General features: G+C 33.7%; 2 protein-coding genes across 2 annotated transcripts; one reads left to right on the top strand and one right to left on the bottom strand.

The window, feature by feature from the left end:
• Nucleotides 1-1,085: 1,085 nt before the first annotated feature.
• On the bottom strand, nt 1,086-6,335 carry TRIADDRAFT_59192 (uncharacterized protein; the record flags this gene model as incomplete). The annotated part of the gene is made up of 13 exons (XM_002115190.1): nt 1,086-1,216; nt 1,300-1,457; nt 1,638-1,720; nt 1,790-1,903; nt 1,991-2,105; nt 2,250-2,314; nt 2,459-2,603; nt 2,788-2,834; nt 3,084-3,170; nt 3,276-3,397; nt 3,842-4,122; nt 4,537-4,782; nt 6,154-6,335. 13 exons carry the CDS (start codon nt 6,333-6,335, stop codon nt 1,086-1,088), a joined length of 1,776 nt encoding a protein of 591 aa, XP_002115226.1.
• Nucleotides 6,336-10,482: 4,147 nt separating this feature from the next.
• TRIADDRAFT_29232 (uncharacterized protein) lies at nt 10,483-15,971 on the top strand (the record flags this gene model as incomplete). The annotated part of the gene is made up of 17 exons (XM_002115320.1): nt 10,483-11,172; nt 11,454-11,568; nt 12,280-12,401; nt 12,497-12,607; nt 13,010-13,145; nt 13,306-13,494; nt 13,580-13,614; nt 13,704-13,779; nt 13,876-13,949; nt 14,215-14,308; nt 14,397-14,458; nt 14,597-14,723; nt 14,850-14,983; nt 15,056-15,109; nt 15,220-15,336; nt 15,439-15,561; nt 15,831-15,971. The coding sequence occupies 17 exons, from the start codon at nt 10,483-10,485 to the stop codon at nt 15,969-15,971; spliced, it is 2,400 nt and encodes a 799-aa protein (XP_002115356.1).
• Between the last annotated feature and the right edge of the window lie 1,187 nt (nt 15,972-17,158).

Genomic DNA, 17,158 nt, shown 5'->3' with positions numbered 1-17,158 from the left:
TACGTATTACTAATTCTGTACTACAGCCAGGCATGTATAAATATCTGCGCTATTGTAAAGTAATTATACGGGTATGTGAATATTATGTTATCTTAATTTATGAAATAGCTTTGTACATTACACCTTTTCAAGCACTTGTATACAAGTAAAGGGTATACGCATATTTATACTGTTGAGATTAGCAGTGATCGCACTCTGCCCTACGACAAATGCTATCTTTTAAACGATCAAAAAATAAATTATCCATATTCATATTTGTTAAATTTGAATAAAGCAAACTGTATGCACTTACATGCTAGTATTCTGCGTATTACAATATTACGAAAGTTATAGCTTTTGCTAATCACTTAAAGCTGATTTTAATAATTTTAGTCTTGAGATTTTAGCATCATTTGTAATATTAGAGTTTTTTTTATTTTTAACTAGTTCCGCATGTTGATTTGAAAATGAAATGCTCGACAGTACTACATGTATAAAGATGTACAGTATACGTACAGAAATGCAATTATTGTACAAACAAGTACGCATTAATTTACTACATTGAAACCTAATTATTGAGAACTTCTATTTCCATAAATTGTCGTATAATACAGATTGTTAATTCCACAATTAGCCTTTTAAATCGCTTTCAAGGAAAATTATTGCATTAATTAAACTTCTCTAATTGGTAACATAATTAGTAATGACTAACCAATTTGCATATCTGATAAACGGAGTTTGTATTATCTTAATAAACTCTTATTTCAATATACTCACAGTAGGGAGTTGCATAATTTACTTAGCGAAGTCCATGTTGACATGGAATATCTTTCGTGTGATAAATTTAGACTTATTTTAAATAATATAGATAAAAGAGTAGTGTGTTATTAAAGAAGAGATTTTTTAACCGTTACAGTTCCAGCCTTCGAATCATTAAGTAAATTATAGTTGATAGCATCCGATGTAAATCGAATACAGAACTGGCTTATCTCACGATCCAGCCTGGTAATTTATATTCATCGTAGAGTAACGGATTAAACACTTATACACGATAATACAATAACTCGGATATAATTTTACAATAAAATTTTCATACGCCCGCTGCTTTAGTAGTCTGGATAACGAATTCGCAATTGGTCATTGGGCACATAATTTGTACCAGTGAACGATTGAAAGAACTTGCCAACTTCTGCGTTAGGGCATGGTTCGATTTGTTCTTCAATTTGTCGTAGATTTTCTAATATGCAAGAAAAAAATAGCAAAGGAATTCATGAATGAATGGTAAATCCATCGCGAAGAATGCTTAACAAGACCCCTTACCTTGGGCAGCATAACGCTGTGAACCATCTTCTACAAGAACATTATAAAAGGGTTGTTTAGTTCCATTCGGTAACATATCAACTCCCATTTGTGTAACCCAAGCCTGGGTCATTCTGCATTCATAATCCCAGCCATATATTACACACGTATAGTTATATCTAAAACAAAGATATTTCAAGTATTGATAATAACGCTGATAGCTAATTGACCGTGTAAATCATGTATATTAATCAGGATTTTCTGATATATTAGTTATATTGTATAATATTAATAATCGTACCAATATAACTCTGCTAATACTGTTATTATGTCTAATTTGATTAAGATAGTATGCCAACCTTCGATGTTGCATCATCATTCCAACTTTGTATATCACATTTGTTGGTAAATTGACATGTGGCGGCCGACGCTTAACTTTCAACTATAAGATTGAAGCAACTAAATATTAAGCAAATTACTACACTTGAATACCAATCAAACAACCATCTACCTCATGTTTACGGGATTTTTGTTTTAATTCTTTCATCCTTTCTAAGCTATCTAAGTGCCCAAGGTTTAATTTAAAAATTCCGCTCTTCGCTTTCTCTTCTGCACTTCTGATCACCTGCGAGAATTAAATAAAAAATTGAAAATAATAAAACAAATGAAATTTATATTTATCCGCTAAACTGTAGCAAGAAAGATGATCGACCTCTTCATCGTAAACGTGAAAATGGTAAAGCAATCGTGTTAAAAAGGAATGATTATCTTCATCTTCAGGACACAAGAGCAATATCAAGCGTAGCGAATTAATTAAGGCAGTTAACCTATTAAAATGTTGCAAACGAAGGATCATTATTTCTGTAAGAAATAATATTGATTTATAAGAGTCCTATTATTTTGTATTCAAAATGTAGACTCTGTAGTAAAAGGATATTAGAAATAAAGAAATCTAGTAATAATGAAATTACATGTTTTGACGCCTAAAGTTGTTCTGATAGATATTAGTGAGATTTCTAACCATTCTGGCTAGTACCTAGAAAATAGGACAATTTCATTAAGATTACGATACAAAAATTTTCTAAACAACGCAGTACTAGAAACACTCTGTTTCTGTTGCTTAGGTTTATTAACATACATTGAGGTAGAAAATATACACGGTACATTAACTTATTATCACCTGTCTGTTTTTAATAGGTTGTAAGAGTTCAATTTTCTTATGTGATGGGTTAGGTGACATATCAAATGCTTCATTTTGATTGAGCAATTTACCATGGTCGAAAGCATCAATGAATACTTCAGCTGTAGTAGCATCGCCATAAACTCTAATCAGAAAGAAATATTTTGCACAAACATTACTAATTTAGATGCCAATATTTGATAATAGATTCATACTATAGACATATTAAAGTAATAATGGTTTATAAATACTTGATATACGAGTATGCACTGTACTTTATTTATTTTACATATTGAATAAGGAAATTTTTCCTCAATCATATTACGTACGTTTCAGAATGTTGCAAGCGTAATAAGAAATGACCAGGAAAACCGATCTAAAAGAGTGCGTGACCAAAACATTTAGTTGAATAATTAACTATTTAATGTGAAATTGCTAGGTTAATGTATTACTTAATAAGCCTTTATATTTTGGAGCTATAAAATATTATCAGTTATTCATTTACGTAACCCTTGAAATACTAGAGATTGAACGAATATGGATATAATTCGTTATATTCTCATTCTGTGACGGTGTTCATTCTATAATAGCAATTTTTTCCGATAACAGATAAGAATGGAATTACCGGATCCAGTTTGACTTTCAGCCTTCGTGCAATAGCAAGATAAATGATGCATAGACTTATAGGAATTCCTATCCGACGATGTAAAACCTTGAAAAATGTAAGACTTGTTTCAGTCGTTACTGTTGCTCTTGGCATATTGTAAATGAAGGTAATTGAAATATATAGTCAATTTCAAGTGTAAAATGGAACTACCTGATCAATAAACGAATTTCGATCATCATAGTAATTGGTGCGATTTCCGCGAAAATTTAGGTCATTGTATAGAACTTCATTCATTGCTGATAGTACATTACGACAGTAATTGTAATCGGTGACTGAAATCAGAAAAATATATCTTGTAAAACCACTCATTATATTTTATCGAATTATTTATATTATAATCTTGACAATAGATTTAATAGCAAGTAGTAGTAATCAAGAAAGGTACAGCAAATTAAGAGACTAATTTTTGCCAGGAAAAATTTTTACAGATAATTACGGTGTTCCTATTGATGTGCGGTTGCGTGCATTTGTAGGGTAATTATTTATTGTTAGTAGATATAATAAAAGTGTACTTAATAAATAACATTATCTGACTCAAGAAGTTACGACAAGCTAGTATAAACTAATGAAATGCAGCAAGAATAGAATAATGATGGTTACGTACACCATCCTATATTAATCAGTTGTCGGCTAGATGAAATGATAGTCTATAGCTACATCAAGGACAAATAATTTATAAACATGAACATCATAATATATTTATTTGATTTACGTACCATAGCCATTTGAATTTTGAAACCTTTCTAAAAGTTGTTGACCATTCTTGGTATTTATCAGCTTCTTTTGCACCTGGTAAGCAATTGAATCCAATTGTTTATACACGCTATCTTCATGCACTATACCCAAGGATGGCATTAACCATGTTGAAATGATAACAGCACCTTCCTCCAAGTTTATTTTATCATCGTCCATTTGCAAAAATTCTTTCAATATTGACTGGAGGCAAACATTATTGAATACTCTTTTCCCGTAATATTTCAACGTTAAATTATGTTGACTGCAATTTCAAGGATAACGATATTAATCATGGAAGACATGTTCGGGTTAAGGAAAAGATGGTAACTTTATTATAATTACTACGTGCTGCAAGAACATTACTTTTTCAAAAACAAGTAATTATCCTATTTATTAAGCTAAAATGAATGAAATGTATAATAGTTAGTTCTCATCACTTGATTCTATTACATAGAATAATCCTGTAAAGTCTACAAAGAGGAATAGCAAAGAAGATAACTGAATCGTAAGCTAAAATGAATGATACGTATAATAATTGTGTATCTCTGTCATTCGCTTACGTTACATAAATTAGACCGGAAAAGTTAACGTCTAAGAATAGCAAAAAGGTTTACTGAAGCAGTAGTATGTAAGCATAAGTAGTTGAATATTATCATCATATTATCGCGTTTCTTACCTTTTATCAGATAAAATGGTGGCTAAATATTCATACAATGTTTCCGTGGCAATGTTGTGATCGTCACTTAGTATCAAATTAACAAAAGCTTGATAAGCCTGACGGGGTAATATATCATCATTGAAATATTTTTCATTCATCTGGGCTAATTCAACTTGGAATTGAGACTCCAACTTATGTCTTGCTTTGTATATTTGATACCAATCTAGTACAAGACCAGTTAATTTAGGACTCCATTTTGACCACCTGATATCAGCAATTTGGACAAAGTATTCAAATAAATTCATTTACTTTAGCAACTGATAGGCAGCGTTGAATAATCAACTACTCTAAGCAGGTACTGTATAGGTTATTCATTTAAGACTTAAAATCATTCTAATTAAACATAGTATTGACAACTTTCTGCTAGATTTGAGTATCAGTCACGTAGAACTTGATAGATGGCAAGTCATGTAATACAGGTTGAACGGAATAAAAATTTACTATGATTCAGTACTGTACTGATCTTATTCGTAAACATTGAGTAGTTGGTATCGACGACAAGTAATGTAATAAAGGTTGTACAAAATGTCAATTTGCTAGCATTAATGGTGAGTCCACTGCAGGTCCAGTGTTGCATTACTCTACCCGGTAGTTTACCATAAACATTAAGTAATTGATCATAGACTAGTAAAAGTAGAATCGTTTTATTTTTAGTAGTCTATGACTTGATATAAATGACAAGTAATATACAGTAATACACAACTTGCAAGGCATGTAACTTAACCAGCACTAATGGTGAGTGCATTGCAGATCCACTGTTGCCTTACTCTACCGCAAACATTGAGTACTTGATCATGGACTACTAAAAATAGAACTGTTTTATTTTAGTAGTCCATGACTTGATATAAATGACATGTAATACAAGTGTACAGAATATCAATAGGCTAGCACTGATGGTGAGTCGACTGCATGTCCACTGTTGCATTACTCTACCGTAAACGTTGAGTACTTGATCATGGACTAGTATTCAGTAGAATCGTTTTATTTTTAGTAGTCTATGACTTGATATAAATGATAAGTCATGTAATACAACTTGTAAGGAATGTAAATTGGCTAGCACTAGTGGTGAATCTATTGCAGGTCCACTGTTACCTTACTCTACCGTAAGCATTGAGTATTTGATTATGGACCATTAAAAATAGAACTGGTCTATTTGTAGTAGTCTATGACCTGATATAATCCTATAAATGACAAATAATGTAATACAGGTTGTACGGAAGGTAAATTGGCTAGCACTAAAGGTAAGTCTACTGCAGGTTCTACTATTCCATGGCTACTGTACCAATCTCTTCTTAATTATATATTAATTAATTATTGGTCAATATTGAGTACAGCCGGTGTAATGAATAGTATCGATTGCAAGGAATGATCAAGAGTGACAGCATTAGCAATTCTTCATAGTACTAGTTTCGCTCTTTCCACGAACAATTTACTTTATTCGAGAGCGTAGAATAGCCATAACGCTTAGTCAGGTCTACTCATAAGCAATATTAGTAATAGTAGCAGTTGTACGCATATCAAATAAATATATATGTATAGGTAACATATATATATATTAACCACAAATGGACCAACCTTGATCTTGAAAGATGTTGCCAAACAGTGGAACTGCAAGCAATGTCTCGCAGCTGCTTACAAGTCGCAGATACATGGATAATATCTAAAAGTCCTAAGCTGCTTGTAGTTATAATGAATTCGATTACTTCATCCGGCAGATTTAAGAGGTTAATGCTATAATCGAGGTAGTCCATCGCCATTTCTTGCCAATCCAGTACAATTGCCAAAGTCAATTTAAACAGGAAAGAAGCCTCGAAACACCACCTCAAGATTTCTCCCTGCGACAGCAGCGGTGTGTGGTACAATACGGTACAGTACAGTGTACTGTAAAGCACAGTACTATACCGTACTGTAGTACTGTCTGTATAGTACTGATCGCGCGATTCACTTCGATGGCAAGATGGCGTCGAAAATTGTATGGCGTAAATTGCGCCTTGCCAAGGCCTCTACCACAGTTGCAGAAGAGAGACATTTGCTATCGTCAGAAGTGCCTGGTAATGCATTGATTCATGCATAGTCAAATATTGGGTGCTAATATCTATCTTTCCATTCAATCGGGATTCGATGATTGATACAGTAGATTTCTAAACGCGTGCTATTACCTTGTAGTGTCGTTATGGTGATTCTTTACGATGCACTGTCATAGTCATGTAAGCCTACCACAGAAGCAGAAGAGAGACATTTGCTATCATCAGAAGTGCCTGGTAATGCATTGATTCATGCATAGTCAAATATTGGGTGCTAATATCTATCTTTCCATTCAATCGGGATTCGATGATTGATACAGTATATTTCTAGACGCGTGCTACTACCTTGTAATGTCGTTGTGGTGATTCTTTACGATGCACTGTCATAGTCATGTAAGCCTACCACAGAAGCAGAAGAGAGACATTTGCTATCATCAGACGTGCCTGGTAATGCATTGATTCATGCATAGTCAAATATTGGGTGCTAATATCTATCTTTCCATTCAATCGGGATTCGATGATTGATACAATATATTTCTAGACGCGTGCTACTACCTTGTAATGTCGTTGTGGTGATTCTTTACGATGCACTGTCATAGTCATGTAAGCCTACCACAGAAGCAGAAGAGAGACATTTGCTATCATCAGAAGTGCCTGGTAATGCATTGATTCATGCATAGTCAAATATTGGGTGCTAATATCTATCTTTCCATTCAATCGGGATTCGATGATTGATACAGTATATTTCTAGACGCGTGCTACTACCTTGTAATGTCGTTGTGGTGATTCTTTACGATGCACTGTCATAGTCATGTAACCCAACCTTTCTCAGGTCTAATTGGACTTGGTATTTTTCATGATTTTGGGCTGAAAACAAATGTATAAAAATTGGGGGATTTTCTGTCATCAATTTTATGTCGACCTAAAATATAGAGTAGTACTGTAAATCGTCGCAAGCTGTGATTTAAGATTCATTATGATTTGCATACGATGAAAATTGCATGCCATACATACGTCCCTTATTATATACTCGAAGCCACTAAGTAATCGTGATTGTGCATTTTACCGGGATAATTTAGAATGATCATATTAAATGGTATGGGATTTAGATTCAGGTTGTGCCTTGCCTATTGGACTTGGGAGTAAGCATAAGCTTCTACTGCAGCAAAGTTGCTATGGATTAATAACATTATCGATCTATGACATGCCAATAGATGAGCGCTCTATCCTCACTCATGTCCAGCATGGTCGACAACTTCTATGTACTATCTACTTGAAAACGATTTAAGCTCTACCAGGAAGTAGACTACCAGTGTTACCCTTGGCGTATTTTTATAGATGATCTGTTAACTGCAAGTAACTGCTGAAACTACTCTTGCAACATATCCGTATAAAAGGATCTATTTATAGTTTGGTTTGGCTTAGTTTATATCATAATATTACGTAGCTTTGTTATTTTTAAAAGGTTATTGACGCAGTTGGTTTACAGTAGAAGCAAAGCGAGATAGAAAGGAGTTGATAGAGTAGTATTTGAGAGACTAAATTGAGCTAATTGATTGATTACAATGCTGCGAAGTTTTATAGAATAAGCTTATTGACGTAGTTAACTTGGTTTGCGGTAGAAGCAACGCGAGATAGAAAGAAGTTAAGAAAGTTAGGAAAGAAGTTAATAGAATAGTATTTAAGAGACGAAATGGAGTGGATTGATTGATCATAATGCTACGTAGCTTTGTAAAAGCTTGTTGACGTAATTGCCAAATGAGATGGAAATAAATAAGTTAATAGAGTAGTATTTGACCGACTAAATTGAGTGGATCGATTGATTACAATGCTACGTAGCTTTGTAAGAAGAAGCTTATTGACGTAATTAACTTTGCTTGCGGTAGAAGCAACGCGAGATAGAAAGAAGTTAATAGCGTAGTATTTAAGAGACGAAATGGAGTGGATTGATTGATTATAATGCTACGTAGCTTTGTAAAAGCTTGTTGACGTAGTTGGTTTACGGTACAAGCAACGCAACATAGAAAAAAGTTAACAGAGTAGTATTTAACAGACTAAATTGAGTAGATCGATTGATTATAATGCTACGCAGCTTTGTAAAAGCTTGTTGACGTAATTGCAAAATGAGATAGAAATAAATAAGTTAATAGAGTAGCATTTGACCGACTAAATCGAGTGGATCGATTGATTACAATGCTACGTAGCTTTGTATAAGCTTGTTAACGTAGTTGCAAAATGAGATAGAAATAAATAAGTTAATAGGGTAGCATTTGACCGACTAAATGGAGTGGATCGATTGATTATAATGCTACGTAGCTTTGTAAAAGCTTGATGACTTAGTTGGTTTACGGTACAAGCAACGCGAGATAGAAAAACGTTAGTAGAGTAGTATTTAACAGACTAAATTGAGTGGGTCGATTGATTATAATGCTACGCAGCTTTGTAAAAGCTTGTTGACGTAACTGCAAAATGAGATAGAAATACATAAGTTAATAGAGTAGTATTTGACCGACTAAATCGAGTGGATCGATTGATATAATGCTACGTAGCTTTGTAAAAGCTACGTAGCATGTAGTTGGTTTACGGTACAAGCAACGCAACATAGAAAAACGTTAATAGAGTAGTATTTAACAGACTAAATTGAGTGGGTCGATTGATTATAATGCTACACAGCTTTGTAAAAGCTTGTTGACGTAATTGCAAAATGAGATAGAAATAAATAAGTTAATAGAGTAGTATTTGACCGACTAAATGGAGTAGATCGATTGATTATAATGCTACGTAGCTTTGTAAAAGCTTGATGACGTAATTGCAAAATGAGATAGAAATAAATAAGTTAATAGAGTAGCATTTGACCGACTAAATGGAGTGGATCGATTGATTATAATGCTACACAGCTTTGTAAAAGCTTGTTGACGTAGTTGCAAAATGAGATAGAAATACATAAGTTAATAGAGTAGCATTTGACCGACTAAATGGAGTGGATCGATTGATTATAATGCTACGTAGCTTTGTATAAGCTTGTTGACGTAGTTGGTTTATGGTTCAAGCAATATGAAATAGAAAGAAATAAGTAAATAGAGCAGTATTTGAACGATTAAATGGTGCCGATTGATTGATTACAATGCCACCTAGCTTTGTAAAAGCTTATTATATAGTTGGTTTACAGTAGAAGTAAAATGACGAAGCATAAATTAACCGATTGATCGGTCAATAAAGAAAGATGGAGGACAAGTGGGGATTCTCCATTGCTAGTACTGACTGTTAGGATTGTTTGGTACAGCTATGTTATGACATTAGGACAACGTCCACGTTTCCATTTTTGGGGTCAGTTAGCATGATGTCATGGGTGACGCAAAAATGCTGTAGTAAAAGGAGTACAACACGATTGGCTATAGGATAGAGTAAGAAATCACACCTACTGTATGAACCAGTAGGGTAGTAGGCTGTAGAGTCAGCCATCCATAGCCCAAAGTCAATCGTACGCCGCCGCAGTAGAGGGTGTCGTGCACCATTGTCAATCAGCCGGTCTCACGCCCGTATTGTATTTCATACACTGTCTAGGTGACGGACATACAAAGGAACACCGTCACCTTAAAAAGAGTCATTCAATATGCATTATCTTATTGGTTACAGGCGACCGGTGTACGTTCAGAGCGTCACCATACGTGGACGTGCTCATCCATAGTGTCACCCCTACCACATCGTCTACGGTAGTATATAAACGCGTCGACGGCCAAATCTTGCTGCACTTTCTCCCCCCCCCCCTCGTTCGTCGCGCTCTCAACTTGAAGAATTTCAACAATCTGTTGGTCTCCAACCCATCCAATCTTGCTGTGGAATCGTTTCTACTTTGCTATTCGACGTATTCTATACCAAGATGAGTTCTAGCCAGACCAGTGACTCCATTGAAATTGATCAGAATCATGATACTCGTTATCTCATTAATAATAACGATAAAGTGAATGGAGGGAATACCCAAACGGATGAAGCTGAAGTCCGTGTTAAAATACTCAAGCCGTTCACATTGCCGTTTATGCGATATAATAACCTTTTACGCTTAATTCTATTGATCGACGGTATTACTTGTGTTACTTTATGGCTAGCCGGTGGTGATTCTACTCAGTTAAGAAAGAGTATATTTCATTTTACGATCACCACGTCGGTGTTTGATTTAGCGTGTTTAGCTTTAGCTAGAATGATCTTGTTATTCTTGTTATGGACAAGATTTGAAGATACTGCTGCAATCATCATCGATCATCCGCGCGGTACCGGCTTACTACGAAGGAAAACAATAGTGTTATTTCTTTCAATCCTTTTCACTTTAGGATTTATGGCCTATTCTATGGCAAAATTAATCCTTCTTTATTTACCGGCTTCCAAGGCCGATCGAGCAGCCATGAATTCCAGTTATGTCGGTTGTGCTATTGCCTCACTTGTCTTTACCCTCATCGAATTAGTAGCTACTTTACCAGCCAATACTTTAATCAGTCGCGTTGGACAATATCGAAAATTTAATCCTTCGAAAGGCACAGCTAATTTGCGTCGAGTTCTTGGTTTAGCTAAAGAGGTTAGATGTCGCTCGATAGTAGTCTTGTTGTGATTGTACTTAGTAGCAAGTATCAAAAAAAGAATTAGTAAACATACTATAATCTAAGCATACAAGCAGACGCAACTGCACATTATACGTTGTAGAATGCAAATTTGTACCGTTACGAAAAGATGTCAATCATTATAATTGGTGAATTACCTGTATGTTTATTGACTGTTAATAACGTACTTACCTATGCAAATGACACCAAGCATACACTTACAACTTTGATCCTCAAACTCTTTCCCAACTCATTATAGGAATTTTGGATTATACTTGGTGGTGTTCTAGCCTTGCTAGTATCGAGCGGTACTTTAATGATCGCTCCTTATTTCTTTGGTCAAGTTATCAATAATGCTATTACTCGCAACGAAGGTTTGCTCTATCTTCTTGTTTTAGAAACATTCAATCGTAGGAGTGATATTTATTTACACATGTATCTTTCTCACATTTTTTCGACAAGAATTTACTCACTTGGACTCGCTATAAAAACACTGATAGTTCTCGATTGAGATTTTCTCACATGTCTTAAAGATTCATGGCTAATCATGACCAATTTTAATTTCAGTAGATAAAAATCGTAAGCTAGCCACTATCTATGTTTACGTTACTAAGCAGTCATATAGACACCGAAAAGATACCGTTTAATTAAATAGCGAACATAAATCGCTGGTATTCTCCGTTGTTCATATTACACAAGGATACATTAGTTGACAAAACAGTAACTAAAATTTTAAAAATGAATTAATACAATCTGATAAAAGTATCTAATGCAATTTTAGTTAAGACGCGTAAACTGAAGCTGTAATTCTGTGGCTACTACTTCAACGAAGTAGTCATATGCATCTATGTATCAATTTATTAAAATAAACTATAATTAGTTAATCAGTGCTATTTACTTTATTAATCATTTGTCAATACTCATCGATCTAAAGTTATAGACCGTGTTAGTGGCTCACTAGGCCAAGTTTCCTTGTTCACTTTGTTTACTATCCATTCATTAAGAACGTAATTTGCTCGAAATCGAAATGTTTATGTTTGAAATCACAACACGCTAAACTATCGATCTCATTGTTTTACCAGGAGGTCTAAATACAACGGTGGTGATTCTACTTGCAATTTACGTCGGTGGATCCATTGCTAGCTTTTTCCGTTCTTGGTTATTCACTTTAGCTGGTGAACGATTAGTGGCAAGAATTCGGAAAATGGTAAACGTGCACTTGTCCATTGTTGTACTATCAACTGTTAAGCTTTATTATGTCAATGGTATTCTTTCTAATGATGTTTATTTATTATGCTTTAGCTATTTAATGCCATTATCGTGCAAGAAATCGGATTTTTCGATAAGAATAGAACTGGTGAATTAACGAATAGGCTGTCATCCGATACTGCCGTCATACAAAACGCTGTTACTGTGAGTAATAAATTGTTTCAATCTTGCTTTTCCATGCCTCTTTGAATATAAACCTCAACTCTGTAGTTGGATCTTATCGTAGCGAAGTTATAAGTAGTGTTTCTATCTCATTTCATGATAATATTATTATTGGCCCTAATTGAAATTTCTCTACTTTATGATTAATTTCCCAAATTTTGCCTATGCTACCTCGAAATGATATTTAATAAAACTGATACTGAATATAGTATTATGTTGAAGCCATCTCTACTCGCTAGTAATATAGTAAATCATGGCACTTGTTCATTCACTGTTCTCGAGTGATAACTAATAGATCTAAAACCTTTTAATGTTTCATTTATAGTTACAAAGATGTAATGATCTATCCTAATAACCTCTTTATATGTTTCTATTATGGTACAGGTCAACATTTCAATGTTACTGCGTTATATATTGCAAATTATTGGTTCATTGATTGTCATGTTTATTCTAAGCCCATCTGTTACTGGTGTACTACTGGCTGTTGTGCCGATTATTGCTATCATGGCAGTCCTTTATGGTACTTATGAATTAAGCAACTCAGCCATAAAATATTATTTAAATTTATACAGTATATTGAATTCTCCTCATTACTAAATAATAAAAATTGTATCAATACCTTATTGCTCCACTTGGGGCTTCTTTTTGGTTAAATGATACATTTATCAATTCGATTACAGGAAGAAAACTAAGAGATTTGCGAAAGAAATTTCAAGATGAATTAGCAAATGCCTCAAATGTGGCTGAGGAAACTATCGGTAATATTAGGACCGTACGGTCATTTAACGGTGAAAAAAAGACAATGAACCATTACGGAGAAATGATTGAAAATAGTTATAACATCGGCCGAAAGTTAGCTTTATATACTGGTGGGTCAAACAAAAAATATTCACGAAATTATTAGACTATAATCTTAGGTAACTTCATAAATTTTTTATCTTACGATATGCATAGGCTTATTTAATGGATACATGGGGATATTTGCTCAGGTAATACCTTGATTTTAACTTCATCTGACCATTTCGTATTTAAAAGTATTGATTCTCTATCCATTGCAAATGTACCAACTTTTCAATAGGGTGCAATCGTCTTGGTGCTATGGTTTGGAGCAAAGCAAGTTTTAGAGGGTCATTTAACTGCTGGTCTATTAACCTGTGAGCAAATATTATAGTCATAAATCCCTATTAATAGTCATTTGCTAAGCCTATGAATTTGGCAACGTATTAAAAGATTGATTTAATTTCGAATAGCTTTTATGCTATACGCTTTAAATGTAGCCATGGCTTTTGCCTTTATTACATCGTTATATGGTGACTTTATGCAGGTTCGCTTAATTTCTTACAACTTGATTTATTTTAAACTTATTCTAAAGGCTTAACATCTAAATATAGTAAATAAATTGAGATATCGACTAATTTAGATATTCGCGATATAATTTCCCTCAATCGGATGCTTTTAGTTGTCAATAACCTAAAACAATTTTTCGATAGTTCTATGGCCAGACAATATATTAATAAAACTAGTCATAATCGATCTATTTTAAATAACGTATTATTTTTTGATGATACTCGCAAAACCTTTACACAAAGGCCGTTGGTGCATCGGTAAGAATGTTTGAACTGATGGATCGTGATCCTGAACTTAAGTTAGAAGGTGGCTTGAAACCACAAAAGTTTCAGGGAGGTAATAAAACTTGTAACATTTCGCTACGTAATGTCATTTGTCGTTTTATGCTTAGTAGAAGAATAATTGAATTGATTGGTTTTTAAAGTATTGGAATTTAAAGAAGTGTCTTTCAAGTATCCAGCTAGATCTGATACGGAAGTACTCAAGGTACATTATTTCATTTCAAGTCTAATATAGCGTACTATTGCTGTATGGGATTATGCAATAATTTCTATAAATGATAATAAATCAACAAATACGATCTAATACGGTAGAAATGTACTTTAATTCACGGAATGATTTTAGGACATTAACTTTAAAATTAAACCTGGTGAGATGGTTGCACTTGTGGGACCTTCAGGTGGCGGTAAATCCACCACGGTTAATCTCATCGAGCAGTTCTATCATCCGAATACTGGGTCTATTGCTTTAGGTACATTGATATATCGTATTCTATAAATGGTATCTGATAGAAATCAGATGAAGCTATATCTTAATGCCCAGAATACTGAGTGCGAAACGTAACCTACTTATGTAAACTGTTCAAATATAATTCTAGGCGATGATGATCTAAGAAATGTCGATGCAGTTTGGCTCCGAGATAATATCGGTTTAGTTAGCCAAGAACCAATTTTATTTGCTTGTTCGATTTATGATAACATTCAGTACGGATGCGATGCAACTCGATCCGAGGTATCACAGATTGTGCAATGTTTTATGTCCTTTATTATTGTAATGATAATAATTTAAATTTCTTATTTATAGATCGAAGAAGCTGCGAAGCAGGCAAACGCCCACGACTTTATCACATCTTTTAGCGTAAGCATAAGGAAATGAAAGAAATTTTGTAAATGTTATAGCGCCTATGGTCAAGTATTGCTTACTGAAGATTCACCCAACATTATTATAAATTTGTGTTAATATTTTAGGAAGGTTATGATACACTTGTTGGTGAACGGGGAGTTCGATTATCTGGTGGTCAGAAGCAGAGAGTTGCTATCGCTAGAGCATTAATTAAGAATCCTTCTTTGTTACTTCTGGATGAGGTGTTTAACTTAGTTTCACTCCTTCATATTAATAATTTATGGTAAATGCTACGTTTGAACTCCGATTAAATTAATACTATGCTTGAACCTATTCTACGATAGGCCACAAGCGCGCTTGACGCTGAAAGCGAGTATCTTGTGCAAGAAGCTATTGATCGAGCTATGAATGGAAGAACCGTCTTGGTCATTGCTCACCGCTTGTCTACTGTTCGAAGTGCTTCAAAGGTATCTGATCTAAAGTTTATATTTAGTTCACCGCGTATTGAAAGTAATTTTCAACCTTTTGTAGTTGAAATAATGTTATTTTTAACTTTTACGTGGACACAATCGCAAGATACTGAATACCACATCTTTATCTCATTAGTACTTGACAGCATGCCTACTCCATATTTTTTGCAATAGCCATTAATATTTTATTTATAGGTTTTGATTTAAAAACTGCGTATTAAGTTATTCATCCAATCCTAAATATTTGTATTGATGTACGTATATAGGTTTTAGTTATAGACAAAGGCAGAATTGTTGAAGAAGGAACCCATGATCAATTAATAGAACAAGGTGGTGTTTATAAAAAATTAGTGCTACGTCAATTAACTGCCGGGGCAACAACCAATCCAAGCGAGAACACTGCTTAGATGAATGCGATGTTCTAAAACTGTTTGGTCAAGTGAATGTTATAGGAAATGATAAAGGTTAGCTATGGCTATTGATATGGTCTATTTTGAGCATCACTGCACGGAAACCATCTTTCAAAGTGTTCCATCTAATAAATTTTAGTAATTTATGATATTGAATATATCTGTAATTGTTAAATCAATAGCCTCTTTGCCTATTATACGCGCATGCTAGTAGTTTGCATGCTCTTTCAATTAATTATTACAGCCTGGTCGAATATTCAATATTGCTAGTTTTTGTGGTTATTTTATCCGTAAGTTTCAGAATTATCAACTGTTTGATACGCTCAGGTATTCTTGTATCCTATACTAGTAGTGACAACATTACTCTACGCATGTTACATATTCTATAAACAAATTAGTAGTTTTTACTATTTAATTAGCATTTTAATTATTTTTATGTAATGCTAATACAAAATTCTAGCACTACTTCCGTCATTAATTGGTCGCAACTCTTAAACTAAATGAACACATTTATGTTAGTTTAATTTTAATAGTGTAGAATTTTATGTTATGATGTATTCGTAAATGAATTAATTATAAATTTGATGCTAGTAAGATAGCGCATTATAGCGCATTTAGCATAAATAAGCGTTATCAATATCAATTTTTATAGCTTTTTTAGTGCTTCTTTTAATTAATGAACGCTTTACTATGTTAAAATTTAGAAATTTGTCAATTTTCGGCTAGGAAATAACATTTTAAATTAAGCTTCAGTACAAGCCTACATTGTGGTTAAATAGGTGTACTTCAAAAATTATTATAGTCATTTAACTATGACTTGAGGGTAATTTCACTGCAATAAGCAAAATCGAACCGGATTCAATATTTGCCAAATGTGTCAAATCTGAGATTTTGAATGTTAGCATTAAGCTACAAATGTGAACATTCCTCTTGTTATATTCCTACATGTGTACATACGTTCTTCCCGATTGCCATATTCAGTACGAATATAATAATAAAAAAGATCAATACTTGGATTTGTGAAGTGGTAAATGCGAGTATAAATTATTCACTTAAGAGCAAGCTGTAATTTCATAACACTAACAATATTTTCGATGTTTATATGCAGGCGCGCTTCTTTGTTGTAAGGTGGCTCCTATTTAAACATATCCGATGATACGTGTACATAATGCGTATTGGAAGAT

The sequence above is a fragment of the Trichoplax adhaerens genome, genomic scaffold (genome assembly GCF_000150275.1).
Source record: "Trichoplax adhaerens TRIADscaffold_10 genomic scaffold, whole genome shotgun sequence".
Lineage (NCBI taxonomy): Eukaryota > Metazoa > Placozoa > Uniplacotomia > Trichoplacea > Trichoplacidae > Trichoplax > Trichoplax adhaerens.
This window is presented reverse-complemented; position numbering and strand designations above follow the sequence as displayed.